At 32.4% G+C, this 27,336-nt stretch overlaps 1 protein-coding gene across 1 annotated transcript in view; it reads right to left on the minus strand.

Moving 5' to 3' along the window:
• LOC128672157 (Kv channel-interacting protein 1-like) overlaps positions 1-27,336 on the minus strand; it is a 100,027-nt gene that overhangs the window by 50,077 nt on the left and 22,614 nt on the right. Inside the window, exon 3 of the mRNA XM_053749104.1 lies at positions 9,862-9,882. Coding sequence (XP_053605079.1) covers positions 9,862-9,882 — 21 coding nt within the window. The remainder of the gene's footprint in view (positions 1-9,861; positions 9,883-27,336) is intronic.

Below are 27,336 nucleotides of genomic sequence, written 5' to 3' on the forward strand. Positions count from 1 at the left end.
TAAAAAGTGCAGTAAAAATCAGGCCCTCTCACATGAGTGACCGCGCCCGTATGCAGTATATATATTTGTCCAACATCAAATAAATTGGCGCTAGTTGATAACCGGTGAATGGTTTTCCTCTTTTAGTTACAGCGTTCTGCAAAATTGTTCGGTCGAAAATAATGACCGTTGGAATTTAAATTCACTACGAATTCAATTCAAAAAGCGGAGTTTCATATACATATCCTAGCTCAGGTTTATTTTGTAATTTTACTGATTAATGACTTAAGTACCGCAAAAAATATTTTAGTTGTTAGATTATATGAAATTTGATGGTTCGGAATAGAATCTTGATTGCCATAACATTTACAAGGAATACTTTAAATGAAAACAAAATGGTTTAAATGATTTATAAAAATGGCATAAAGCTCTTAACCTATTCTAACGTCGACGTAACAACAACGCAAACTCATGTAGACAAATAATAATTGATGTTGATCGGAAAAAGGAAGCCAAATTAAGATTGACATGTGAGGGTCAGGCCGTATTCAGCGTCTATAAGTAGTTAATGGATGGTAAAGCTAATTTTAGATGATATCACAATGAGTATCTCTTACCATTGAGTAATAGTATAAGTATATTAGTGAGTAGACACATAAATATAAATAAGTTAAATAAATATATACCTAATAAATATATTAGGACAAATCACACAGATCGAGCTAGCCCTAAAGTAAGTTCGAGACTTGTGTTATGGGATATTAACTCAACGATACTATATTTTATAACAAATACATATATAGATAAACATCCAAGACCCGGGCCAATCAGAAAAAGATTAATTTTCCATCATGACCCGACCGGGGATCGAACCCGGGACCTCACGGTTCAGAGGCAAGCATTTTATCACTGCGCCACCGAGGTCGTCAAAGTTACAGGCGTGTGACCTTTTTATAATTCAGACGTTTCGTTAACACGTAACATTGTTAATTATTTTAAGCCTATAACTGTTAATATTATATTTAGTTATTTGAAAGAAAGAAAAAATATTAATTTGGGACCTATAAATACTTATATAGTTTTTAAAATGAATTTCGCTCAGTTTTATGACCTGGCGTGAAACGGGACGCTGTTATGTGGTATTTAATGCAATGGCTGGTTTTAACAAATTAGGAGATTGAATAAATAAATATAAACTTCTCTATTTCGTCTTAGGTGAAAACACAAACAATTTCCATATTCCAAAATCCAAGTGATGCATCGGGCAAGCGTGCGACTTGTCGGCTTACGTCCAACTTGAGCCGTTGAATAAAACATCGTGTGTGCTCAGCTTTACATGCAACGGAAATGTTTGAAAGCGAGTAAACAAAATGGCGACTGTTGTTTGAAATGGATGCGAGAACACGCGTTTTATTTTAAAAATATTTGCTGATTGATAATTTTTTTCCATATTTTATTTTTGGAGATAATAATATTTTTCTTTCATTATTTAAATTTACACATTGTGTTTTTATAGGAGTGTTTCAACTTTTATTGTAATCGATTTTTATATTTTTTTGTTTTTTACTTGCAGTAACGAATAATTTATTTATTTTCCAAAATCAACATTATTGTACTAACACAAAAAAAAACACATAAATAATAGATTATTTTTAAAATGACATGTAAAGAATATCTTTATTCCACAAAAATACATTTTACATTGTTATGTTAATAAGATAGCTCTTAAAAGTAATACATTTTAACGAAAAGGTAACAAAAACATATAGGAAATATCAATACGCAGAATATACTTTTACTGAAATACAGTTTTAGTACCTAATAAAATTTTCTTCTACATTTCCTTCTAATACTTAAAAAACTGTTGAGACTCATTTTATTTCAAGGGGGCATAATTTGAATGTCAGCACAATATTGTGTCTATCTTGGATAATTATTTTCGGCAGTCAATTTCCTCACAATTTTCTTAAAGTGCCTGCGATGAAAAAGAAAATAGGAAGGACAGAGGTGTGAAAGAGACAGATAAACATAAAGCGGTGGTCGGAAATGGGACTCGGCGAGAGAAAGCGAAATGTGCGCTTCAGCCATATGGTTTCTTTTGTTAAGATTTAAGCTGGCTTTGCTGCACAAATGCGATATTATTGTTCTTTATAATCGGTGTATTTCAATCCTATTTTTAATAAGCTATTTATATCATACTCTATTTATATACTTAAATATCGCTTGCTATTTTATGTATAATAATAATATTTTTGTATAATAATAAGACAGTTGAAACAAAATTTAAAATTAATCGAGATATGAATAAAATATAAGATTTTTGTCACCAATAAATCAAAACGAATTAATTGATTTTGAATTAGTTTGTTTAGAGACTGTGCTAAATCTTCAGTATCGACAACATACGAAAATAATTATTATAAGGTAATTATATTTGAAAACAGGATTATTAATGTTGCCTATTATATCCGGAAAGTCGATCCGGAATGGCTACCTTTAAGCCTAAAACGGAAATAGTAAGCCAAGCCTATACTTGGCATTAGTTTAGCTTAATTTCATCGGACGCCACCATTGAATTTTAATAAGGCCAACAATAGGTACGTTTACCCGAATTCGGTTGGTCGTTTGTTTACTTTCGGATTAACAGCGCTGTACGTAATTGACTAAAATTGTATTAGCCCCGAAGTTTGGTAATGTTTGTTTAAACAAGAACCGAACTGAAATAATTTCTAATTGCTTGTGGCTGTGGACAATTTCGTTACGGTATTATTGAGTTGCCAACATTGTGCAATTTCAAATTTCGAACGAGTTAATCATGTGCTAAAATTTGACTGTCTAAATTTGTCTCACTCTATATAAAACTCCATATTGACTGTTCTGCTACCAATTTGTGGAAAAGCCATGTCGAATTTGAGTTCGATTTCACCAAGTAGTAATCTCGGGCACAGAAAATGACCAGTAATCCTCGTATCTGCAGCTATACGAGGTGAACCTAGTTATTAATAAAATTAATAATATATACCTATTAGATTATTATTTGGGTGGAGAACAGTCTCTCTATAATGTTTTGCCATTTTTCATTTCATACACTAATTATTAACTTTACTTAGGGTTTCCTTGAGATATTTTCCCAAGTATTTTATTTGTGTCGTCATGAAAGTGTAAATTTTCAAGTAGACATCCTGGACTTGCACACCAGTCCTCCATGTCTCTCAGAGGGCGCGCACTGGTCCATGAAGATAATTCTCATCCCCACACAACTACCGCCAAGTTGTACCCTCGATGCTCTTGTTATATTCCAACGAAAATTGCTCATTACCAGGCGGATTCAATTAATGTTCAACCTTATTTGACATACTCGTTGTGACAAATATGTATATAATTTTAAACAGCAAAATCTTGGTTTCTCGAATGTTTTTTAATTATTTTTTGATTGTTTTTTTTTTCATATAGTAAATTAAATGAGGTTTGACGCTTGGAAAGTGTCTTTTTTATATGAAATTTCTTTCAATTTCCTTAAATTAAGTTTATGTAACTTATACCAATCGTAGAGCCAATTTCAGGTTTGCTGTTTAAAATAACTTATTTATGTTGCAAAAACATAAATAGTAAAAGTAACGTAACATTTTAGGTACATTAGTTAACAAATATAAGTGATAAGAGTTTGAAGTCGCCTAAAGACATATAAATCTAAAAACAATATTTTATTTAATACCACTGAATTGAATAATCAATTCATCTGTATTTTGTCAAGAGCTTGGAACTGTTGGCCAAGGGAGCAATGCCAATATCTATACAATTCTATCAGATCAAAGCCACGAACGATTAGAATCGGAATGCAAGTTTGAGCAACTTGCTCAAACTGAATTCGCAGCCGAGCAGTTTGTGTCGCCCAACTTGGCCTCATTCATCTTGCAACTCTCAGTATAATTGTTGACTAATGACCTGCATCCGTAGTTCTTTTTAGGGAGTTCAGTGATGAGCGGACGCGACAGCGTTAGGCAGTAATTTAAAGAATGAATTGCGTGGGTTTTCACCAGATCAATACATTTTCGTTTTGAAATATAATAATGTAATATTATAATATGTAAATATTATTTAAAACGATATGTAAATTGTTGTAAATACTATATTTACAGAAATTTTAGATCTATTTTAATCATTATCGGCAACCTCCCACTACTGAGTAAGCCTCCTATCTCATATTCCTAGTCCTACCGGGGCCATCGCACTCCAGTTCTTGCCAAAGTAGTTACATCATCGACACATCTAGACATTTTATCTCTTTCACATTTGACCCTTTTATCTGTTATATTCCCGGCTACGAGACTACGGACGGCTACGGACTACGAACTAAGAACTAAACCGAGAATACGTAGAGTATAATAAGTAGAGATTACGGTAGGTCAAAGGCTCAAATCCGCTCCGCTCATTACAATGCTCCAAAAAACGGATAAAACGCCAAACTCCGCAGTCCCCTACTTTTGAAACTTATAGTATTAAGATCCCGGAGAATGGAGATTAAATAGTTTCGTCATTATTTCTTTACGACTTTAAACTTAGGATTGACTGTTCCGTCCTAATGATCTTTCAGGGGTAATTTACTATTACTTGAACTTGTGTTTTAATGAAAAACTTTGTGTTTTTAATTTTGATGAAGTGATTTATAATTAACTATATATATATATATATATATATATATATATATATATATATATATATTCATTATTTTTATTTTAGTCTCATCTCACATTTTAAAGCCACGAATACTTTAGGAAACATTTGACACGCACGCAACATATCGTTCTTTCCTTTTCATTACAATTAAAATAAGTGAGATCGAAGATGTGCTATTTCACTAGAATCAATGGTAATTAGTGAAATAGAGCGACATGTTGCACGTCGAATATTCCCTAGTGTATTCGTGGCTTTAATAGTTTTTATTTTAGTTTCACCTGTCCCGATGTTTGTCTGTCTGCAATTAAATCTTTCTTGTCCTACAGAATTGAAATTGTCCACGTCGCTTCAGTTTCCATGGCAATGCATTATTGTGATAGCATTTTTATTTTCAGTACCTATATCGAAAGATTTTTGTGGCTGAAACTATTTGGCTCGCATCTCTAAGCAAAGATTCACGCTCGTTTGGCGATGGAACCGGTAAATCACGTAAAATGGAGCGCAAACTGACAGTGGTTAGGTAGGTGTGCTCGTTTAATTTTGTGGCTAACTGTGGCAATTTAGATAGGTACTGGAATATAGGATTAAAGTTAGATCATTGGTTTTTGCCTGCGGCTTCACACGCATCACTTTCTTATGGAAATTATACTTTCTTCCGGGATAGAAAATTCAAATTCAAAATTCTTTATTCAATTTAGGATGATATACATCAGTTATCGACGTCAAAAAATTACTTAAACTAAGTCTACTGCAGACTTCCAAAGCGCAGGTGAAGCTTCGAATAGCCTTCGTACGTACTACGTAAACTCCTTATTGCAAAAAAGAGATGCATTGGTATTATGTATGAAAAATAGTTTTTAGGAATTAGGAGACCAATAATACGAGATTCTTAAGAAGATTGGATGAGTAGATAAGAAGAAGAGGTAAGAAGCAAACAAAATTACTTTCGCATTTATAATATTAGTGAGGAAGTTAGCGTTGTAGATCCTCTAATTTTAGGTTATGTGTATTTCAAAGTTATAATTTTTGCTGCCTACAGTCTACGAATAATAACGATAAAAATATTTTTTTAAAAAGCTAATATTTTTAACTTTTTAATAAAAAAGATCGCTTGGACTGGATGTCCATTTTAATATATCCAAGTTAATGACCAGTTGCATATTTGACTATACGTATTCATGACACAAATCCTCTTGCAGTTGTAACGCGGGATTACCATAACTAAAAGAGATACGGATCAAACAAAGTTATATGCATGAGCTAGCGTGCATATTTAAATTGCAATCAGCCAGAGATTATCTTGTTTTTGAGAAAACATTCTTTATTTGAATGACATATTCATTGTTATATTTTATCTACTTTATTTAATTGTGCTATATTGAGTATCAAACTTAAGGTATATGTTATCCTTTGAGATCGTCGCAATTAGGTAAATAATAAATTGGACAAGAAAAGTATTTTTGGAAACGCTCCTAATTTTTGTCGTGTCATTTTATGGGGAATTTAGTTATAATAGTCATGTCTTTTTAAATGTCATTTTATGGGGAAGTTTAATCAGCGCGAAATATAAGATCTTTATTGGTAATAACACAATGTTATGGTCAAATTTTCGTTTTATTAGGATTGTATAATATTTCACAAAAATGAATATTTTGCAGTTTTCATTGTTACTTTGTCACGGCTCCGATAAGAGGAGCTTCTTCCAGTAAAGTGGATCCTTTATTGTAAAGTGCTCTAAAGAAATAATTATTATAGCCCAATGATAGCGCACTACTTCAGCTTAATAACAACGCATAAAAAAGTCAGAAAATATAAATGAATCTGAGATTTATTTTATTTAAAGAACAATCCTTTATATAGACGGTGCATCCTAAGATCATATAAGGTTCTGGAGAAATAAATAAAACTGAATCAAAGTATATTTTTAAAAATGTTAGTGAAGTTACCTCTCTATTTGGGTTTGCTAATTATATTTTTCTCCAGTATGAAGAATACGAGTTAAGGACACGATTAAAACTTTCTAGACCCAGATTGTTTTAACAATTCCACTTCAAATATCTGTAAATTATTCCATCCATTCCTAATATATACATTTATAATATAAATTTAAACTATCTAATATTAGTTCTCATTGTTTCCAATCTATTCCACCGTTCGAGTTAATGCCTGGCCGATTTCAATATTTTTCCATTTGGCAAATGATAACTGCAGCGTAATGGGAAATGAGATGAATCAGTTATATTTTATGAAGGTAGGGTCTGTAAAACGACATTACAGTAATGGTGGCTATATTTGAGACGAGTGAAAGGAATAATTATGTCCGTTGACAAATTATTTTGGTAGTATTAGAAAATTGTGACGTTGAAATATTGTTGTTTAAAAATTTTTTAACCGAAAATTGTGAAATTACTCTACCAATCTTCTATAGAAATTTCGTATGCGCCGATGATTGATTAAGTGAGCATGAAGTAGATGTCTTAATGTATGTGTGGACAAGACATAAGTTACAGTCTCTCTTCGGATAATCAGCGCTATGGTGGAGGTCGATATCTCTAATTGACTTTCGATGATTGTCACCTAGCATTATGATGCTTCGATCTTTGATTTCATTCTTCAGGTTTGTTAAGTTTAAACGAATATCTACTTACTTAATTCGCTCTCCCTGTGCTTATTTATTTAATTTTTTATCTCTGCTGCTTAATTTGTTTATATCACTGCAATACGCAGTGATATAAACAAATTGTCGAAATTAAGTAAACGCATTTATAAATAACACAACCTTTAAAGTCTGGGCTTTGTGCTGGGTATTTGGACAATGAAAAACTTGGCACTTAGATAATAATGTCCCAAAGAGATTATTTGCGAAAATATTTCTGGCAAAGCAAGACTTTTTTTCGGGCATTTCTGTTGAAATATCCCTAATATATTTTATCAAGTTTCTCGGAGATTACCTTACTTTGTCGGGCGTTGAGTAAAGCGGTGGAATTTACTTAATAAACTGTTGGATTTAAAATATTTCATAGAGTTTTGTCAACATCCCCGCGGTGGATTTCGATGGAAAGATAAACCAACTCTCGGGACATTGTGTGAATACAATAGGCTATAGCGCTGGGAAAAAAGAATTATTTTGACAAATAGAAACTGCGGAACTCGTCCAAGCGACTTTCATTCGTAGAAATCAGAACTAAAATCTTATTAAACAAACTTGGAACAATCTTTGTTTACTCCCACATAATACACAGAATAAATAAATTATACATAATTCAAAGCGCGTGTGAACTAAGAATAAGTTTTGATATTAAAATTTCATAGCTAACAAAATTGCAACCAGTTTTAGAACAGCAAAGTTGTTATATAATCTTTTGAACACAGTGAAAAGTCACGCACAAATACTTTAGTCACGGCCGTATTGAATATTTGGCAACATAGAAAATTACCGTGTCTAGAGCTCAGTCGAAACAATACATTTATGTTACTCACAAAATGGCTACTTGTTCTCTCGGACCCAAAATAAAACAGCTTCAAACCGAACATAAAATTACAATGAAGTACTGTGAGAGGAAATTAGAAAACAAATGTATACAGTCGGCGAAATAAGTCGTTTTACAACTGTTTTCTTCTTCGGTATCAAGACTTGGGCAAAAGTATCAAGTTAATGTTAAACTTTTTGGGTTGACTGTACATTATCGATTGAATTACCTCCAGCCTCTCTGTTCCCAAGATAAACATTTTCCATAAAGTGATTTTGAACTCTTATTGATTATTATTTCGTAAAAGTTTCTATTGCTGAAGATTTTTGAACGACGGATTGACATGAAAGTTAGTTCAATTTTAGAAACGTGAAAGAATGAGTCACATTTCTATTGAACTCTAGTTTGCACGAATTTTTCGATTAATAATATTGAGTAAGTTTCTAGGATTCATTCAATTATGAGTAAAATTTCATTTAGCGTCAGTTTTAGTTACTTTAAAATTATGAAAAGGATTAGGAAAAAATATTTCCACTGTGATTGTGAACACCCTTTATACAAAGCTAAGAGCATACTTACCAATTTATTTTCCTAAAATCTCCAAAGAGTCTCTCTAATTCGGGGCAGTGTAGCCGCGAAGCCCGTGGTCAGCGTAAAAAATAAAAGCAAAATTTTTGAAGATTTAGCTGTGATCCGTATCTTCGGATTTTACAACTGGCCGCCTGTCTGACGTCAACCCTCTTTGGGAATAAAATGTCCAAAGAGTAACTGCGAAAAAATCATACTAAGGTAACCTACAAATACAACAACTATGGTTGATTTGATACTAGGTATGGGAATATCACTACAAGGTTGTATGTGGTTGTTCTACAAAATGTTAATCATGCCAAGATTCGGGTGTCTACAAGAAATTAATCAATCCCAGATAACTAAAAACCTCTAATTTGAATATCAAGATAAAAATTACTATTGCCAATGGAAGAAGTTGACACTTATAAAATATTACTATCTGGGACGATACAAGGAGTAATGAATAATACACATAGTGGCAAAATCATTGAGATTGTTTTGGTGGAATCTAAGGTCTTTGCAACTAAGTGTATTGGTGTAATCGGTTAGGTATAACAATACAGGTACTGATAAATGTAATGCAGTATGAGTCTACGGTTCGGTCTAGATTTATCCCAACATTTCTTCCAATCACGTTTTAATGGGTAGAAAAAAAAGTAGATTTTTTTAATTCCATACAAAGATAAAATTAAAATATGTTGAAATTTTGATTGGGTTGAAACATGCCGAAAGTACATAGTGTCACCGATCGATAGCATTCCAATAAACTATCGACAGTTTGAGAAAAAGCAATACTATTGATAGCTATCGAACGTATCTATAGTTTTGCTTACTCTCGATAGTACTGATGTAGAATAGTAGAGACATTATAGATAGTATCTGTTGCTCTGCAATATAACATGTCACTATCGATTGTGCAAAACTATCTACAGTATCGATACTGTATCTACTATTGCAAATCATTACTATAGGGCTATCGATAGCCCATTCTGATATATCTATATAATAAGAGAAATTTTGGGATTACATTTGTAGCTACTGTTGAAAATAATGTGGAGTGAATCTATATGAGAATTGTATGTAATAATAAATACCATGACAAAGTAATATGGTTTTAGTGGATTATAAGTTCTAAGGTCATGCTTAGTTTGTATTTTGAGCTTACTTTCTGACTGCTCGGTGAGACCTGAGAAATACAGTAACTTGTTAGTTAAGTAAGGGTCTATGTTAGGTACTTCTATAAGTAAGTACAAATGTGAAAAGGTATAGCTGTAAGGGTAAAAATATTATATATTATATACAGTAAAAGTTATGTAATTAGTGATATGATATTATTGATTATATAATGAGAAAGGTACAACGTTTAGTAGCTTAGAGGTCTAAATTTTACAGCGAATAAGAGTTTTACACTATTATACATATATTTCATATTCCTGTTATCCGAATACGTATAATAAAATGAGAATTTTTGCATTTTGAACCAAAAATATTTAGTTAATTTGAACAGATACGAACGTTAATTTTTAATAGAACAGATAGTTCGCAGAATAATAAAATAACAGAATTTTTTTAAAACATATTCACATAATTGCGGCATATTAAATTTTTAAACTGCAGTTTAACAGTTCTTATTTCCGCAAGTGGCTGCACATTGCTCATCCGCGCGTCTCAAATTGTTTCCGTTGCGTTCATTGCCGCTATTATGAGTTTTACGAATTTCCCTCTCAATTGTGACGCTGTGTGAATAGTAACATCACGTTTTATTTTACTGAAATATCCTTTTACTAAAATGCTACTATTAAGAGAAAAGTATTTTTCACTGATGCGTTTTTACGAAAATTTATTTTATTTCATTTTATAAAAATATCCCATAAAATCGTTCTGGCTGACAAGATCCACTGTCTAACTGCAATATCCCATAACATCTAACAGTAGTAAAAAAATACATGTCTATTATGGTTCCAGAGATAGAGGCATGATGCGGCCTACCAGATTGTAAGTAATTATTGACAACCCATGAACACCTGCAACACCAGGGCAGGCTTCGGGCAACAGAGGCATATTAAAAGGTTTCGAGGTAAATACCTCGAGGGTATGGAACCTCAAATAACGATGTTAATTCAAAAGATTTTAAGCATTGCAATAAAAATCAAAAAAATAAAATATATGCGTAAAAGCGTTATAAACCGGCATTCACGGGTTGGAATTGTATAAAATTTATTAGAGGCATCCGTCAGCGATTGTGGCCCGGGCATGGGTAGGCATAATCTCTGCGAAATATTACACATTGCCTAAAATGCGATACATCGTCGTATCGACTCAATATATCACCACCGATCGTATTGTCATTGGCCATTCACGGACTCAGCTAAAAAATAAAAAATACTTTACCTTCTTATATAGTAAAACCAGAAGTGGCAGTGGGACAAACTTTAGAACAAAATAAGATCATACTGGAAATAATTATTCTGCATGTTGCTACTACATTAGGCAAAACTGGAAAGTAAACCTATTTTTTTCTATGAGTTTTTTAGATTATTAAATGAAATAAAACGTTCAGAGGTTGCTGGTAAGAAATAATTGGAGAACCAAAATTGGACTGTTAAAAAAATAAAAATAAATGGTGCCTGGAAGTCCAGACACATTCGCATTTCTTGCGACTTCTTTTTGTATAATGTCATCAGAAAGATGAACATACAACTTGATTTATAACAGCAACATATGAAATAACTGTGTTAATTCGACATAATTTCAGAAGCATATCAACTATAGCCGGACGAAATATTTCGTCTCTAACAATGAAATGGAAATATCCATTGGAATCGAATATTATACGCCATCAATCACGAACCAGGGTCTGTCTGTGTCCACTTGTGTGTAGACAAAATTGATTTTTTAGGAAATTCGCTTTTCTGTTTTCGTTATTTATTTTCGAAAATGCATAATTTTTTTATATGTGTACATTTAACAAAAACATAATTTGAAAGTCCTAATATTTTTTGTTATCGAGTGTATTATTTTTAACACTGGTGTCAGATTTTATTGAAGTCGCCCAAAAGCATGTGACATGACTTTTACGACTATCTACCGACATCTGGTGGTTAGTAGTCGCATACGCAGTGAATTAAATTCTGGGAAATGAAAGAACAAACTTCTAATTCAAATTAGTCAAGAGTTACAATTCAATTAATAGTGTACGGGTATAAACTTTTAATTAACGCAAAATGTTCAAATATTTGAGACAATAATTTTAAAGTTTAAAAAAATCGTAAACCAGGTAATTATTCCATGCATTATACACATGGAGAGGATATGTGATATTTCAAATAGAAGCCATTGAATCGCTTCATTAATCATCCGATTGTAAGCAATTGCCGATCCTATAGGATCCCACTTTTCAGGATGATTAACAACTGACCCACTTTAATCCGATATCGGATTATTTCGTTATGCATTGTCTGGTCACTGTTTGGTCAACGCTGAACTATGTTTTGTCGAAATAAAACTTTGTTAAAACATTTGTTGAATGTGAAATTGAAAAACTTACGAGGTTTCAGCCCTTCAGTTGTATGGTTTAAAATACTAGTAGTACAAGTAATACAATTTAAAACTTATGCATAAACAGATAAAAACCATTGGGAATTAAAAAAAAAGTTGACAATAGGTATGGATGAAAAGATAATGTATTTCCAATATACATTTTCAATATGGAATCCAATTACAATAGATATTTTCAATTTTCAATATGGAAGGCCTCTAAAGGTATTTCGACCAGCAACATTTTTCGTTGGCAGATAGTTAAGGTATGGTGGAAGTTTGGCACTTTTTTGTACAATTTTACACTTATATTTTTTTGTACAATTTCCACGTGACATAAAGCTTTTGTCGGTGCCTAAATTGTCTGTAATTGTGAAATGTCGTAATAACTCATGTTCAGAAGTTATTACGACATTATATTTCATGATATTATTAGAAACATTTTTTCATGATACATATAAAAAACTCAAATATATTTACTACTAGTACTTTATGTTATAATATTTACGTTATTTATAGATTTGGAACAATATAATTTATTTGTCCTCATAAGATTAGTAAGTGAATTTGCTCTTTCTGTAAATTTTGTACAGTGTGCCTTCAGTCAATATTAGTTGTCAATTTTCTAACAAATGCTAAATTGAGTATATTATGTAAAGTTTTGAATATACATATATGTACATTTTCATGGCCAATATAACGGTATTTTAAGTCTAAATAAATAAGTTTCTTAAGTTTAAATAAAATTAAATTTCGAATATACGTAATTTTTACTTTTTTAGTACTTGAAGATACGTAATTTTTACTTTTCCAGTACTTTCAGCTATACAAACTTACTAATTTGTGTGCCGCTTCACTTTCGTTACGTTCGATCCACCTCTCAACTATCACCGCATGTTTTACGATCGTGCTCGGCCGTAACTCAGGGAAAATGTGATTACTCGGTGTGTCTGTGAGCTCACAGTGAGCTCACAGTGTTCCACCTATTCTGGGAAGAGCATCGGCAAGATTGATATGATAATTAAAGCCATACGCAGCAAACTCCTATCAGTGCAGTCAACTTGGAGGCCTAGCTGATGCTCAGCTCAGGCCTATTTTATAGCATAGCATAGCTTTAATTTACAATTAGTATGACTAGCTGACTTAAACTTAAGGTTAAGTTCTAGTCAGCTTGTCATACTAATTCTGACGAACTCCGCTCAACGATCTGCAACGATGCTATACTGTGTTATGCTTTGTGAATAACGAAGTTCTATTAGTATTTCGAAACTTAGCTTCAGCTAGCAGAGTACAGAACAGTCTATGTCCGGCCCTTACAAGAGTTTACAAATGTGTTGACATATCAGCAGTCATATGTTTTATTTATTCTTTTTGAATATCGAAGTTCTCGATGAAGTTTAAAATAAGAAGAAAGTACAATTAAATGCTCATATTGATTTTCTGTTTCACTCGACCAATCTGAACTAGGCTTAAGAGAGGCTCAGCCCATTCACGACATTCAAATGAAGCCTGATGGTCCTATCGGCTTTTTTCACGTCATCAGTTTCGAGAAGCACCCTTCATTTCGCCGAGGATGGAAATTTCCTGAGAATTGGACCCCCGACGCTGTGATACCTACCAAAAGTCATTGTAGTTTGCATGCTGTTAAGAATATGGTGTAATATTAGATGCAAATTGAGTTTGTATCTATAACTGGGATAGTTAAGGGGATTTCTATTTATTAGATTGGATTATGAATAGAGCATTTGTTCAGATATTTGTTTTATTTAATTGGTTCGAAGTGTTGTGTCTTTTGACACCAACCTGTATATAATTAGTATTTTCTCGTCATTTTAGTGCGATGTTTGATTGTATACAATATAGGTAATAATTATTTCTCTCATAATGTCTGATGAAATATGTTCAATAAATAAACTACAAAATTGATACGATATAATAATATTGTAATATATAGTAAAGTCCAGTCCATCAGTTTGTATCAGCGATTTATTTTCCCAGCTCGGAAATATTGAAAGCGTACGTTGCTGTAATTTAATAGGTGTTTTAATTACTTTTTGTTTTGATACCCTCGGTCTAGTCGAGCTTTGTATTTTGTATATTTTCCTTGTTAAATAATTTATGAGATGAATAAAATATTATACGTATGACATGTAGCTTTAATAAAGGGCTCCCGATTCGTCCTGCGTCCCCTCCTCATGTAACACAAGGTTACAGATTTATCAGACTCCGTTATGAAATATAAATAAATAATAATTTTGTAAATCTGTACTGTACACGGGCATTTTTTTGTGTCAAATTTTAAATTATACAGTATTTTCAAAAAGCTACAAGCAGTTGGCATTTCGGTACGAAGAACAATGATTGGATTGTGCTTGGATTTATAAAATGTTATTTAATATAATTATATATTACGTCTATGGTTATAAATGTAGTATATAAGTAAAGTCTCTACGCAAAAATAATACGTTCAGTTTAAACTGTTGGGAAAGTTTACACAAAAGTCGTGCAGCTGAATGTAATATCATTTAATTGCATTGCCGGACGACGCCCGGCCTCTAATTGGACAAAGAGTATTTGTTCAACTTTCTATACGTCTCTTGTTTTGTACAAATTATAGTATGCGAAATTTATATTACGAATGAGGTTTATTTTTGAACATCCACGTAATTTTTCATCCAAAACTGCGTTTGTCATGGATCAAATATAATTAGTCGAGTGAAAAGACATATTCTGATCATGCATTTAAATAGACATGTAACGGAAATCGTTATTTTTCCGCGATGAAAGGTATGCTATAAGAAAAATAAATATGCTAGATGAAGGGTATGGTAAGAAAGAAATTTACTTTCGCATAATATTTGTTGGGAAGTTAGGATTAGGATTGGGCCACTACGCCTTGAAACTTGAGATAGGTATACTTTGCCAGCTACACGATAGAATATCATCTAGTTATAAAAATCTGTTCCCGAGGTTTACGCGAGCTAAGTCGCGAACAAAAGCTAATTGTGCCATAAACTGGGCACTAAAAGTGTTGTTTGTGCAAAATTTACAGCTTTGCGTGTATGGAATACGAGTACAATGTAGTAATAGTGACGTCATAGCTATTTACTTTATTGCCATTAATTAATTGGAATCTATATGTTGCTGTCCCATGGAAAATGTTCAATGTAAATAATTTTTTTTTTCAAATCTTTTGATTTGTAATATTAATTAAAATAATATAATTTGTATAATAATATAATTTGTATAATTTGAAATTGTTACTGACAAAGATTAATTAAAATATTTTATTTCTTTGTTTTTCTTAGGTTTTTGTCAATTTTATTGCAGTAACAAATATGTGTAAACTAGCCACATACTTAACCATACTTGTTAGTCGTCTTATCTTGTACGAGATAGTCTCGTACACAATTTGAGTCAATCGAATATTCTTGAGATCGTAATGACAACGTCAAAGTTTCTATGGAAAATTATTTAATGAATTTTCCTTACATAAAGTTTGTTGAATAAAGTATATTCGTGACAATAAGGTATCAAATTACGCTCCTGAACCTGTAAACCTGAAATAATGTATCTATCATATGAGTAAAAAAGAAACAAAACATCCCAACGAAATGAGAACTTACTTTTGAAGTGGGTTCATAAAATTTCCAACAATCAGAATGTTAATAAATAAACCAATCATTATTTCGGCGGTCGCTTTCAATTAACATAAAACCGAAACGTGCGGCTTTAGTTAAATTTACTTACAGTTGCAACTTTGTTGGAGCTTTTTAATCGAAAGCTCATCGGATGCGTTGCCAGTAATGAAGTATTTTTTTATTCAACAACGTGCTCAGTTTTTGAATCAAGTAAGTAATATTCATTATATTTCGCGTGTTCCCGTTTGTGCCGCAAAGCCCGGGGTCAGAATAAATAATTACCTTTAAATTTTGAAGATTCGTATTTATTCCTTCGTCACGTATTATTTGGATATGAAAAAAAAAAATAAAAAACATCTTATTCGTGCACTAAGTTCTTCATTGTGAATAAAATAAAATTATCATAAAACAAAATTAAAATTTTTAGAAACCCTCGACACAAAAGTTCCGTGCATCATCACATCTGCTAGAAAAATGCTGATAGTTACTAATCGGCTGAACACACATTTTCCAAACATAGCCAACAACACTCTCGATAAGATAAATTCTCTTTCTAAGAAAAAAGAAAACTAGATTAAAATTGGTTTAGCCGTTTGGCTGCTAAAATGCCACGGACAGACATACAGACACGTTAAACTCCTAAATTAAAACCCCTCCATTTGTCGTTAAGGGTGAAAAAAGTTGTGTATGTAAATAAATATAAATATTATCCAGCTAAGTTGTTGGGCTGATCTGAGCCATTACGAACGGATTCTCGACTTTCATTCACTTACATTCAGCACATTGAAGCACTCATTTCACATGTTTCATACGCAACAGAGGTCATTAACTCTTAATGGCGATCCCAGGACGATATCACAGTATAAATTAAGGGCGGAAAGTTACAGTCACGTGATAACAGACAACACAAACTGTTACTTTGCCATTATACATAATTTACATAACCCCATACGCATTAAAGTATGTGTGTTAAATTTACAACATAAAAATGTCCAGTAACAAAACTAAAAAGCTTTATAAAAGTAGAAGACGTTAACTATAAAAAAAAAAGACTAGACAAGAAGAAAGTATAGACAAATGGACCAGGAAAGTGACTGACTGTTATCCCAAAAGTGGAATCAGGAAAAGAGGCCGGCAAAACCTAGATGGGAATATGACCTTTCAAAATGCTGGAGAAGACTCGCACTAGACAGAGACAAATGGGGAAAACTGGAGAAGGCACATTATGGCATCTACCTGACCAGTAGAAAACCTAGGGGAAAAGGTTCACGTATAGATAAAATACTTTGCCTTTTCCTGCGCAGGTTAAAGTTAACGTCAAAGTAGACTGGTGCAACCCACCCTTAAAATTTGTCAACTACTACTAAATAAAATAGGAAACATGCACGTAAGTTACACAAAGGGTAAAATTGCGGGATATCCGAAAAATATCTCAATGCGAATGCACTTGCACGCATTCAGAATGATAAATGGCATCATTCGTCAAATCATGTGGAAATCGTGGTTAAACAGTGATAGCTCCCCTTTTGAAAAAGGATTTATTTTAAAATTAAGGTTTGCACTTTAATTAATGCTAATATACAAAATAAAAGGATGATTTTTGTCGGTAATTGTGTGAAACAGTAACAAATAAAGTTTTTATCTATCTATCAATTTATAAGTTCAGCTGCTATGCTTATTGCGATATTCCCCAAAATTAATTTTCAAAAAACAAAATTTTCCAAATGATTTCCGAAGTTGCACATAGAGACGAACAAATTCAAGCGTCGCAACATTCTGGTATAATTTGGTAACAATGTTACCGGTGTGTTAATGCGGTTTTAGTGTCGGTACCCACCCATATCCCGTCCTTACTTTGTATGAGATTAACAACTTCAAAGTTTGTAAAATGGGTACGTTAAAGTACTAATCTGATGGTTTTAAAAGAAAAGTATAAAATAAGTCTATTTTGTAAAGGTATATAATGTTTTGATCAAAGAAATATTTCGTATCTTACAATAAGTATTTTAATCAGAAAATATTTACCAAAACAAACAATTAACAACAAACAATTCTACATGTAGAGGAAGAAATTTTTTGGCGGCTTTAAAAAAGAATTTAAACTGTTACAAACTGTGTCAAAGTATGTGTATTAGGTCCGCTGTCGGGTTTTTTTACCATACCCACAAAATAAGCATTTTTAGGTCAAATTAAACAGCAATAGCTTTTTTATGACAAATTTTTAAGTATACAATTTCTCAAAGCCACAAATTACTTTGAAACGATAACCTAAAGAAATGCCTATAGAAACTCATTTAAATAGTGTTGGTCATGTCGTAAGGATTTAACATCATTGCAGCAATCCACTGTAGTTTTCAAAAATACAAAATCAATAAAAATAATTAATAAACTTGCATAAATTTAATGGATGATAGGAGGAGATGTCTTCAAGTGCAAAGGTAGCAAAAATAGTAAAATTTTATGTATTTCTTGATATTAGTAGAATAAAACGGAACGTATTCCAGACGTATTCAAACATATAAAATATGTCGTTATCCTCACACATAACTATAAGGTCGCTGATATTACTGCGAGTGCTGTAAAACTACACGAAATGACATGCATCTAGAAATAATAGATTTACCAGTTTCATTGGCTATCATTTTTACGTACAGACAATTTATAATAAGCCACATTTTATTGAAGTTACGCTTTAGAAAACTATGAATTCAAACGAAAATACCTACATTTTACGACTTTTTACAGGTATAAAAATATATAGAATTCGCTGTTCAACTAAACGTGGTTGTAGAGTTCCAGCATACCTTGGTTTAACTGCCCCCTAAGGGACAAAGAAGGATTAGCATCTAAAAAAAATTTCGTGAGACTTTGTTTTATTATAATAAAGAATGGTAAAATATTTGTTACTGATTTAAAAATTGATTGCATAATATATTTCATTCATCGACTGTGTTCCAATATTAAACTCGATTATTCATTCGTTAAAGCTGAATTGTTTCAATAGAGAAAATCGAATAGTGATGAAATCGGATTCGCAGGACCACTCAGCAGCCCATAAATTATAGATTGCAGTATTTTATTGCTCATAATGATGATACCGATAATTATGATTTCGGATTGTTGATGCGTGAATTATTCACAGAAATTCAGTATTGGAACTGAATATGGTATAAATTTCGCACATTTGCCTTTATTGTCGCCGCTTATAAATCTAAGTTGGATTACTTGATATGCTGTACAAATATTGCAACATAGTAATGTAATTTGTAATTATGAAAAGGATATATCCAGTTACGACAGGGTAATTCAACGATCACAATCTTTCACGCAATCTGTAAGGAAGACTTTTTTAAGCATTGAACTGGTACTTTTCATTTATGGATTTATGGAAATGGAATCGAGACGCGGTTCGTTTGATATTTTATTCTTTATGAAGTGTGTTATTGCCAACACCGGTGTCAGATTTTATTTAAATCGCCTAAAGACAGCTGACCTGTGGTAGCATATACACTTATGGACTAAATTATCAACCAAAGTGTGCAAATTTCCTCACTTTATTTTTTAGTTTAAAAAAAACATGGGGTATTATTTTCTACACATACTTTTTAATGCGTGTGACGAATTAACTTTCAATGTATGAAGTTTTAAAAACGTGACGAATTTACTTTGTGGCAAATGTACAACAATCCGATTATTCTAACATGATAACATTTTTTATGCCGGCTTCACTCTGTCGTCGAACAGTTTGCCAAACTTTGACGGATTCGGTATACATTGCTGGTTTTTCATTGCGGTTAATAAAACCACACATGCTATCTACGCAATGTTCACGCATTTTCTTCGATATGGGTCTCTTTGCGACAGTGTGGAGCGGGTACTATATACACACACGATTGCTATACTACCGGTTCAATATATTCATCAATATGTGTCGAGCTACCGTTTAGAGTGTAGTTCACACGCTCACTGGAGCCGCAACTGCAAACAGTAGTGATTGTTAGCAGCGCTATGTTTGTAAAACCCACATCAACCAAACATAGTCCTTATCCACAAACTGACTATATAAGAGATAAGACGGAAACTGCAAATAAGAACATTTGCAAGGTTTTGTTTGATAAATTTTATTGTGATGTTGGAAGTTTGGTACTCTTTTGTGTATTTACGATATGGAATTTAATTAATTTGGTAAACAGATTAACTGTAGAAATCCGGTATTTAATAAATATACGTTTTTTTCTCCTAGTTGTATCATATAAATCTGCTACAAATCTTTTGGTGGTGTAAAATACGTGAATTATAAGATATTTCTTTACATATACGCCTTTACAAGTGAGAGCTCGGCACCTACACGAATCAATTTCTCTCCGCCTCACGCCTCAGCAATATACGCGTAAATAAACCTTAATTCGGTGATTTAAACAAGCGGATGAAAATTAATGGAAGCGTTTCTATTCTTACTTCGCGAGGGTAAAGGTCCTGATTTGTGACTCCACACCACGCAATGTATGAGAGGCTTAATGCTACGTTTCGCATGTAATATTTCAATAAGATTTATTCAATACTGGAGTTTTCCGTCGAATGTTTACTGGTTTGTTGGTAGCGCAAATCGCCTCGGTTTATTGTCTAGTTTTGATATTTTTGAGATTCGATGTAAATTATGTTGAATTTGTTTTTTTTTATACATGATCTACCTACCATGAAAAAACAATTTTTGTCTCACAAAATAGAGTTCATAGAACTCGATTATCAATCACAAAATAATCGAGTTCTATGAACTCGATTATTTTGTTGTTCAGGTCAGTTCAGTGTAAAATGTTATTCAGTTGTCCAATTAATAGGCATTTCATATCATCCCATATGCATCCCTATAGATGAAAAATAAAAATGAAGGACCGATATTTTCCGCTTTGAGTTTAGAAAATTGAAAAATTAATATCGCTTTAGGAATTTAATTTTGAAAGAAAGAACATTCCACAATTTCAGCCTCAATATAATGGCAAAACTCTTTACCTATGATAACATATAACATTATATATAAATATAATATCAATGATAGATACTATCTATAGCTTCGTTACGAAGTAAAATGGCCAGTTGAAAGTGAAAATTGAAAGTTTTCGAGGTTTTCGAGTTAACTTTCACTTTTCAGTTTCAACAGGTACTAATGACTGAAAGTTTCGTGAGCCAGACACAACTCTAGGCTAATGCCATAAACCATTAGTCTTTTTATCCAACCCAATAGTTTGAGCGTGTGAACTACAATTCAATTGTACATTACATTTTGAATACAATTTAATAGACACTGTTTTATACAGATTGCTTGTTAAAGAATTATTTCTCTATATACTTATAGGCTTTTGTCAAGCAGTGGTATATAAATAGGTAGTTAGTAAATATAGTTATCTAGTTACAAAAAATAAACCAAAATACAAAGATTTATGAATGAAATATAAAAAATCAGGTACAAATTCAACTCTCGCTCGAATCCAGAATATTTTTCTCTCATTATTAATATTCTTTGAATTATTCATAGATTTTGTGAAATTATGATCTGTAGTAAGAAATTCATTGAAAAAAATTGAAATAATAATTTTTTTTTCAAATTACTAACTTAATTATTATGGGACTGCAAGACATCAGCATAATAATTCCATATAATGTGGAATAAGGGGCTTCGTATTTCGCATCAGTGGAGGGCCGAGATGCGGTCAAGCTGAAAATAGCTTAAAATTTCCCAACATCAAGTTTCACTCGGTAATTGAAATGGACCATGGACCAGTCCCGGGTATCGTAAAATCGCAATTTCATAGCCGTGTACTTCACGTTATGTCACAGGCGGAGTTGCGAGGCCAGTTATATATAGGTATATTCAGAAGTGTCCTCTTCTTATTTCTTTACGTTAATTCAACATATAATCTCCTCATGCGGGCCGCTAGCTTACTGATCACACCCGGACATTTCTACTTATAGCATTTAAGTTTTTACTAACAAAAATAGACTTCCCGTAGTCTTGATTAAATTTATTTATATTTAATTGTTTATATTATTAATTTGATTATGCTCGAAGACGGATTCACCTCTCTCATGTAGTGCTGGTTATAGTAAAAAGAAAGTAAGAATTTGCAATGACTTGGTTGATGTGCTGTAGTCTGTACCAAGGTGAAGCAATACACATGAGAAGTAGAATTAAACATACGCTATCAAATTCAATTCGTAGAAAAATAGGGTCGTACCAATTCCATATTTAAAATGTCTTCACAAAGTAAAACATTGAATATTGATAATGAACCTTAACATGTATTTTCAGAGAAAAATTCAATGTAAGTAAAGTAAAAAGGAACTTCATAATATTTTAACATAAATACTTACAGTAACAGCTCAGATATTAGAATAGTAACAGATTGATTCCTTAAACGAAGAGATTGGCATCAAAAATTTACCTAGTGCCGAGTTGGGACTGGAAAACTGAAACGTATTTTTAGTCAGTCATTTTAGGGACGCCAACGTGCTGTAATAAAATACGAGAAAGAAACACAGTTCACAGAATTACAGGTGTGGATATTTTCCGTAAAAACACATCGTTTGTAAAATATTTTAAACTAGTGTTTTTATACCAGCTTGATGCAAATCAAATCATTTATTCAGAAAACTAGAGCTTCACAAGCATTTTTTCACGTAAAATTTTATATTTTATAGTAATTTCTCAAAAAGTTTCAAATTACTTACATTTCGGAATGACAATTGATGAGAAGAAATACCGAAAGAAACTCATTTAAACAGTATTAGTCCCTATCGTACCAGAAGGGCTTACCATTATTGTTTCTTACATGGGTATATTTCTTTCTAATAATGACAAGGTACATGGTTAAAAAGTATACGAAAAATAGGTTGTATTTGTGATCAAGTGCTGATAAATAATATATAAATATAAAACACGATTAACCAAACAAAATCTAGCCATATCTGCATGGCTAGCATGCTTAATTATTTTGATTAGATTCATACAACGAAATCATATTATGTTTGTTGTATGATTTTATTATTATACCTATATCTACATAAATACATATCATGCCCAACTTGTAAACTGTGGGTAATATTGTTGAAATATCGAAGCAATATGTTTTTGCATAAAACAATAGGTAAATTATAAACTCAGAAGTACCATAGAACAGTACTAGGCGAGGTAGGTATACTATATACATGCTGGCAAAACTTTACCAATAAAACATAAACTAAAGCAATAGGGACAGCAGTTTATGTAAATAAAACTTCACTGCAGTCACAAATATAATAAATCACAATAAATAACAAATTATATAGAAATTTGTATCCGTAAAGTAAAAATATTTTTTTCGGAGACGTCGGCTGGACACTGGACATCTGGTTCCAAAAACATACCCGATTGCGTGACTTGTCAAGTGCAGAGAAATCTTTTTGTGTTGGATTCTACTGTTATTATTTCTTAAAATAAACGCTTTATGAAATATTTTTATACCATATTATAGAGTACAGTCCGGTACAGTGTCCGGACAGTACAGTAGTTAGTCGTACCAAATTATATTCTCCCAGAATTTTAGTAAAATATAACCACTCGAAATTCGTAGATCGAAATTATAATAGGAAATCAAATCATGTCAAGTTTTAAATCCAATATAACTTTCTGAAGTGCAACTCATATATGGCTTCAACTTTCAATTTTCGATATCATGAAATATTTTGCGGAGCGTTTTCCTGACTATAGAGTTCTAAATGTATAGGTATTCAGCTCTGTATCATTTTGCAAATTTATTTAGACATTTTTGCACTTATTTGATATTGAAAAATTACTGTAACATATCATTTGCACGTGCGAAAAAAAATTCCGTCCAAACATTGGGGATAAAAGCGTAGCCGGATCGAACGGACACTTTTTAATGGATTACGCGCAATTTAATGCGCGTTTAAAATACGTCCATGCGAACGAGGGCTAGGTAACTTTGCCTTCTATAATTTGTGCACGCGGCAGTGCGACCCGACGTCACGGCGGCGCGGCCAATTTGGTTGCGACGTCAACCTGTCAAACGTCTGCAATAAATCACTCGATTCTTTGCACACAGTTTATGCACTGAGCTGAAATTTATATTTTTCAAAAATGTCGCCGATACGATTATTTATCGATACTTTTAAAACGAACTCGAGAGATGGGTACAACATTTGTAAAAAAGCCCTTACCGCTCTTTGGTATTTTTCTTTTTTTGCTTTATAGGATCCGAAGAGAAATAATAAAATAAATAAATAAATGATTATTTATTCTACATAAGAAAAAGAAATACGTAAGAATATAACACGATAAATATATAAAATAAGGAGCAATGATCATCTTTCATAATTGTATTAGGATCTTTCATAACGTGGGCAAGCATATCTTCAAACATCGCATTTTTGCGTCTCACTAAATATACTTAGCTAACTAGGACAATTGTTTGTAATAAACTTAGAAAAAGAACAACAAAATGATACTAAAGGACCTTCAGGACCTAAAGGTCGATAAAGGAGTCTACTTAATTCTAACTAGATGGATATAAATAGCTTGTAGTTTTATCTAAAAATCTAGGAATCTAAAATAACACGTGACGAACAGACACGAACCACAATGTAATTTAAACGAATATTCCATGAGTATAATTTTATTCATTTATTGGATTTTACCGCGTACCTATGCTAGGTCTAAGGAGAATATTTTCCAATACTATTTTGGTTTATTATCGGTTCGATTCTGAATGAAGCAATAAAGAATGAGATGGTGAGTCTGCCTTCAATAGAATAATATCGCGGCCAGGAAATGCTCGGGCAAGGATAAAGGGCCAGGAACACATTGGGAAGAAATGGGAATAAACGGGAGATATTTACGATTATGCGAGGTTGGAAATCTTTCTCACTACGCAAAGTATTCTTATTTACCATTGTTTATTTTTGCGTAGAGGTTAAATTGACTTGATTAATTAGGAGAGTTGTAGACGTTAATTATTGTCACTTCTTGTTTTAAAATAAGAAAAAGAGGGACATTTAAGAATTAAGAATTATTTATATATTTGTAAATAAATTTACTTGAGTCATATTGTTGAAACTTTAAATTCTTACGTGCATTTTTTGTGTTTAAGGGTGAGATATACAAGTCAACTTTGATGATTACTTTAACTTACGCAAAAGTAAACTTTTAATGTTGTGTAACATTTGTTGTTGAATCAGTTAAAACTCACGCATGAAATACGTAAATTAATTTCCATCAGCCGACACGTCTGCCGAAAAACCATTAAACCATTAAACGCCAACAAATGACGTTGCAAATTTATACATCCATAAATTATGCACTGTTTATCGAGAAGCTTTTAGCAAACAATTTATTTATCCAAATCCATAATTCATCGCTCCAAATCCAGTCACTAAATCGTGGACACAATAGTACAGTATTAAACTCATTAATAAACGTCAAGATTTCGAGTTTCGAAGCTGCAGATAGGAACTCCCGCTGTCCAATTGGGGAACAAGGAACAAAAGATTTGTTGATAGCGTAGAAGTGTTCTCAGGTCAAAACAAATGATCGCGTTTCAGACATCGCCGGACGATGTGACGAGGCTTGTTTCGCAGACAATGGAAGGCTCTGAATGACACCTTCATTATATAGAAGCTGACGTTTCTCAAATACTCACCGAATTGTTACGACGCTCGAGTGTTACGAAAAGTGTCCCCGCCCAATTCTAACTTTGTCAAAGTACTTCAACCACTTTAACGTCTAAGTACGTATTATCGTCGACGGATGATATCCTAATATTGACTTGGTGAAGTTTAAATACATTTAAGATTATTTTTAGTGAAAATATATTTTGTCAAAAGTTGCTTCTCAATAACAGTTACGAAATGTTGCTTTTTACCCCTTTGATAAATAATTGGAACTTCTATTACATCAAAACATCCTGTAAAAAACTAGCCAAGTCTAAATGAAACTGTGTGTTTCTCTATAAAAATTAATGAAATTCCTAGGTTAAGCCAAGGTGAGGTTCTGCGATTTCTTTATTAATATAGTTAGATTTTTTGTGATGCTGTGGGAGCTAAAAACTGGTGTCAAGTTACTAATTTTGTAATTAATGTTAGTACTGTTCCTAGCTAATTACAAGCGTAAAGAGACCTTATTAGAGGTTTGCATATAAATTGAGTTTAGGACGTGCCGCGCCACCGCCCAGCAATTCGGTCTTTACTTTCCAACGCTCACCCGAAAATATTTTGTTGTTGACAAAAATACTGACTTGTCAAGAGTTAATTCTACGGCTAGCTAATTCTAAATTTTTATATCTAAGATAATTTTATATTTTTACGTCCAACAAAGTTAAATAGGTAGGTTTTGGAGTTACTCTAATCTATTTCTGTAAAACTTTAATTTATATGTTATTGTCTGTCAGTTTTCATTTTGAATAAGAATTCAAAATCATTAAGAAAAGCGCTTTATCTTTCTAGATCTCCTAACAGCTGAGAAGCTTAATAACTTAAAATAAATAAAATAAACTGATTTTCGTATCTACCTACATTCTCGTCGGAGTTACGATCCTACTATTCTACCATAGATCAACAAAATTTATTCCACAGATATATACACACACTCACACATCAATACATACAACACACACACATATTAATATTAACCATTACCGAATCAAACATTTTAGCACTTACTAGCGATTTGTTTCAGCGCTGTCATCGCTGACTTGAGCGTATTCAGCGTGCGACGTCTGAGATTCTTCTTTCTGGAGAAGTTCTCCATATCGATGTTCACAGACATTTTTGTGATCTTTATTAAGCTTTTAACAGTCTGATTGAGACCACTGTGGCTGCAATCTCGCACCAAGCGTTTCCAAAAACTATATGAAGTCTTGTGTAGTTATATTATTTATTTACATAAACTTTGTTGCGTATACACAAAACGCATTACTGTATATTACTGAGCCGAATACCTTTTGTTCGGGAAGCCGGGAGTACACTGCTAGTAGATGCATATCAGTGACGGTCAGTGGTGGTACAACGATCGGTATAGGTACTTCATAATGGACAGGGAAATGAGTGGAGACGGTTTTATAGCAATTGACAATGTTCAGATGGAGAGACGAGTAAAAGAAATGAGGCAGGCTCTGCCCAGCATTCGAATGCTATATTTGTGATTAGATAGATAAATATAATTCAGAAGTATAGCTTTATTGTTCAAATAGTTAATCATAATGATGGAATTATTCAATATATATTCTATAAGGAAACAAAAAATCATGAATATGTATGTAATACTTACTAAATACTAATATATTTTCAGATTAGGTATACATAATATTAATTTGAATTACACTTACGATAACAAATGTATACGTAGTTACATAAAATTATATTATAATCTTTAGAACGGTAACTATAAGAAGCTCTAAAATAATACAACTTTC

Source organism: Plodia interpunctella, chromosome 8 (genome assembly GCF_027563975.2).
Source record: "Plodia interpunctella isolate USDA-ARS_2022_Savannah chromosome 8, ilPloInte3.2, whole genome shotgun sequence".
Classification (NCBI taxonomy): domain Eukaryota; kingdom Metazoa; phylum Arthropoda; class Insecta; order Lepidoptera; family Pyralidae; genus Plodia; species Plodia interpunctella.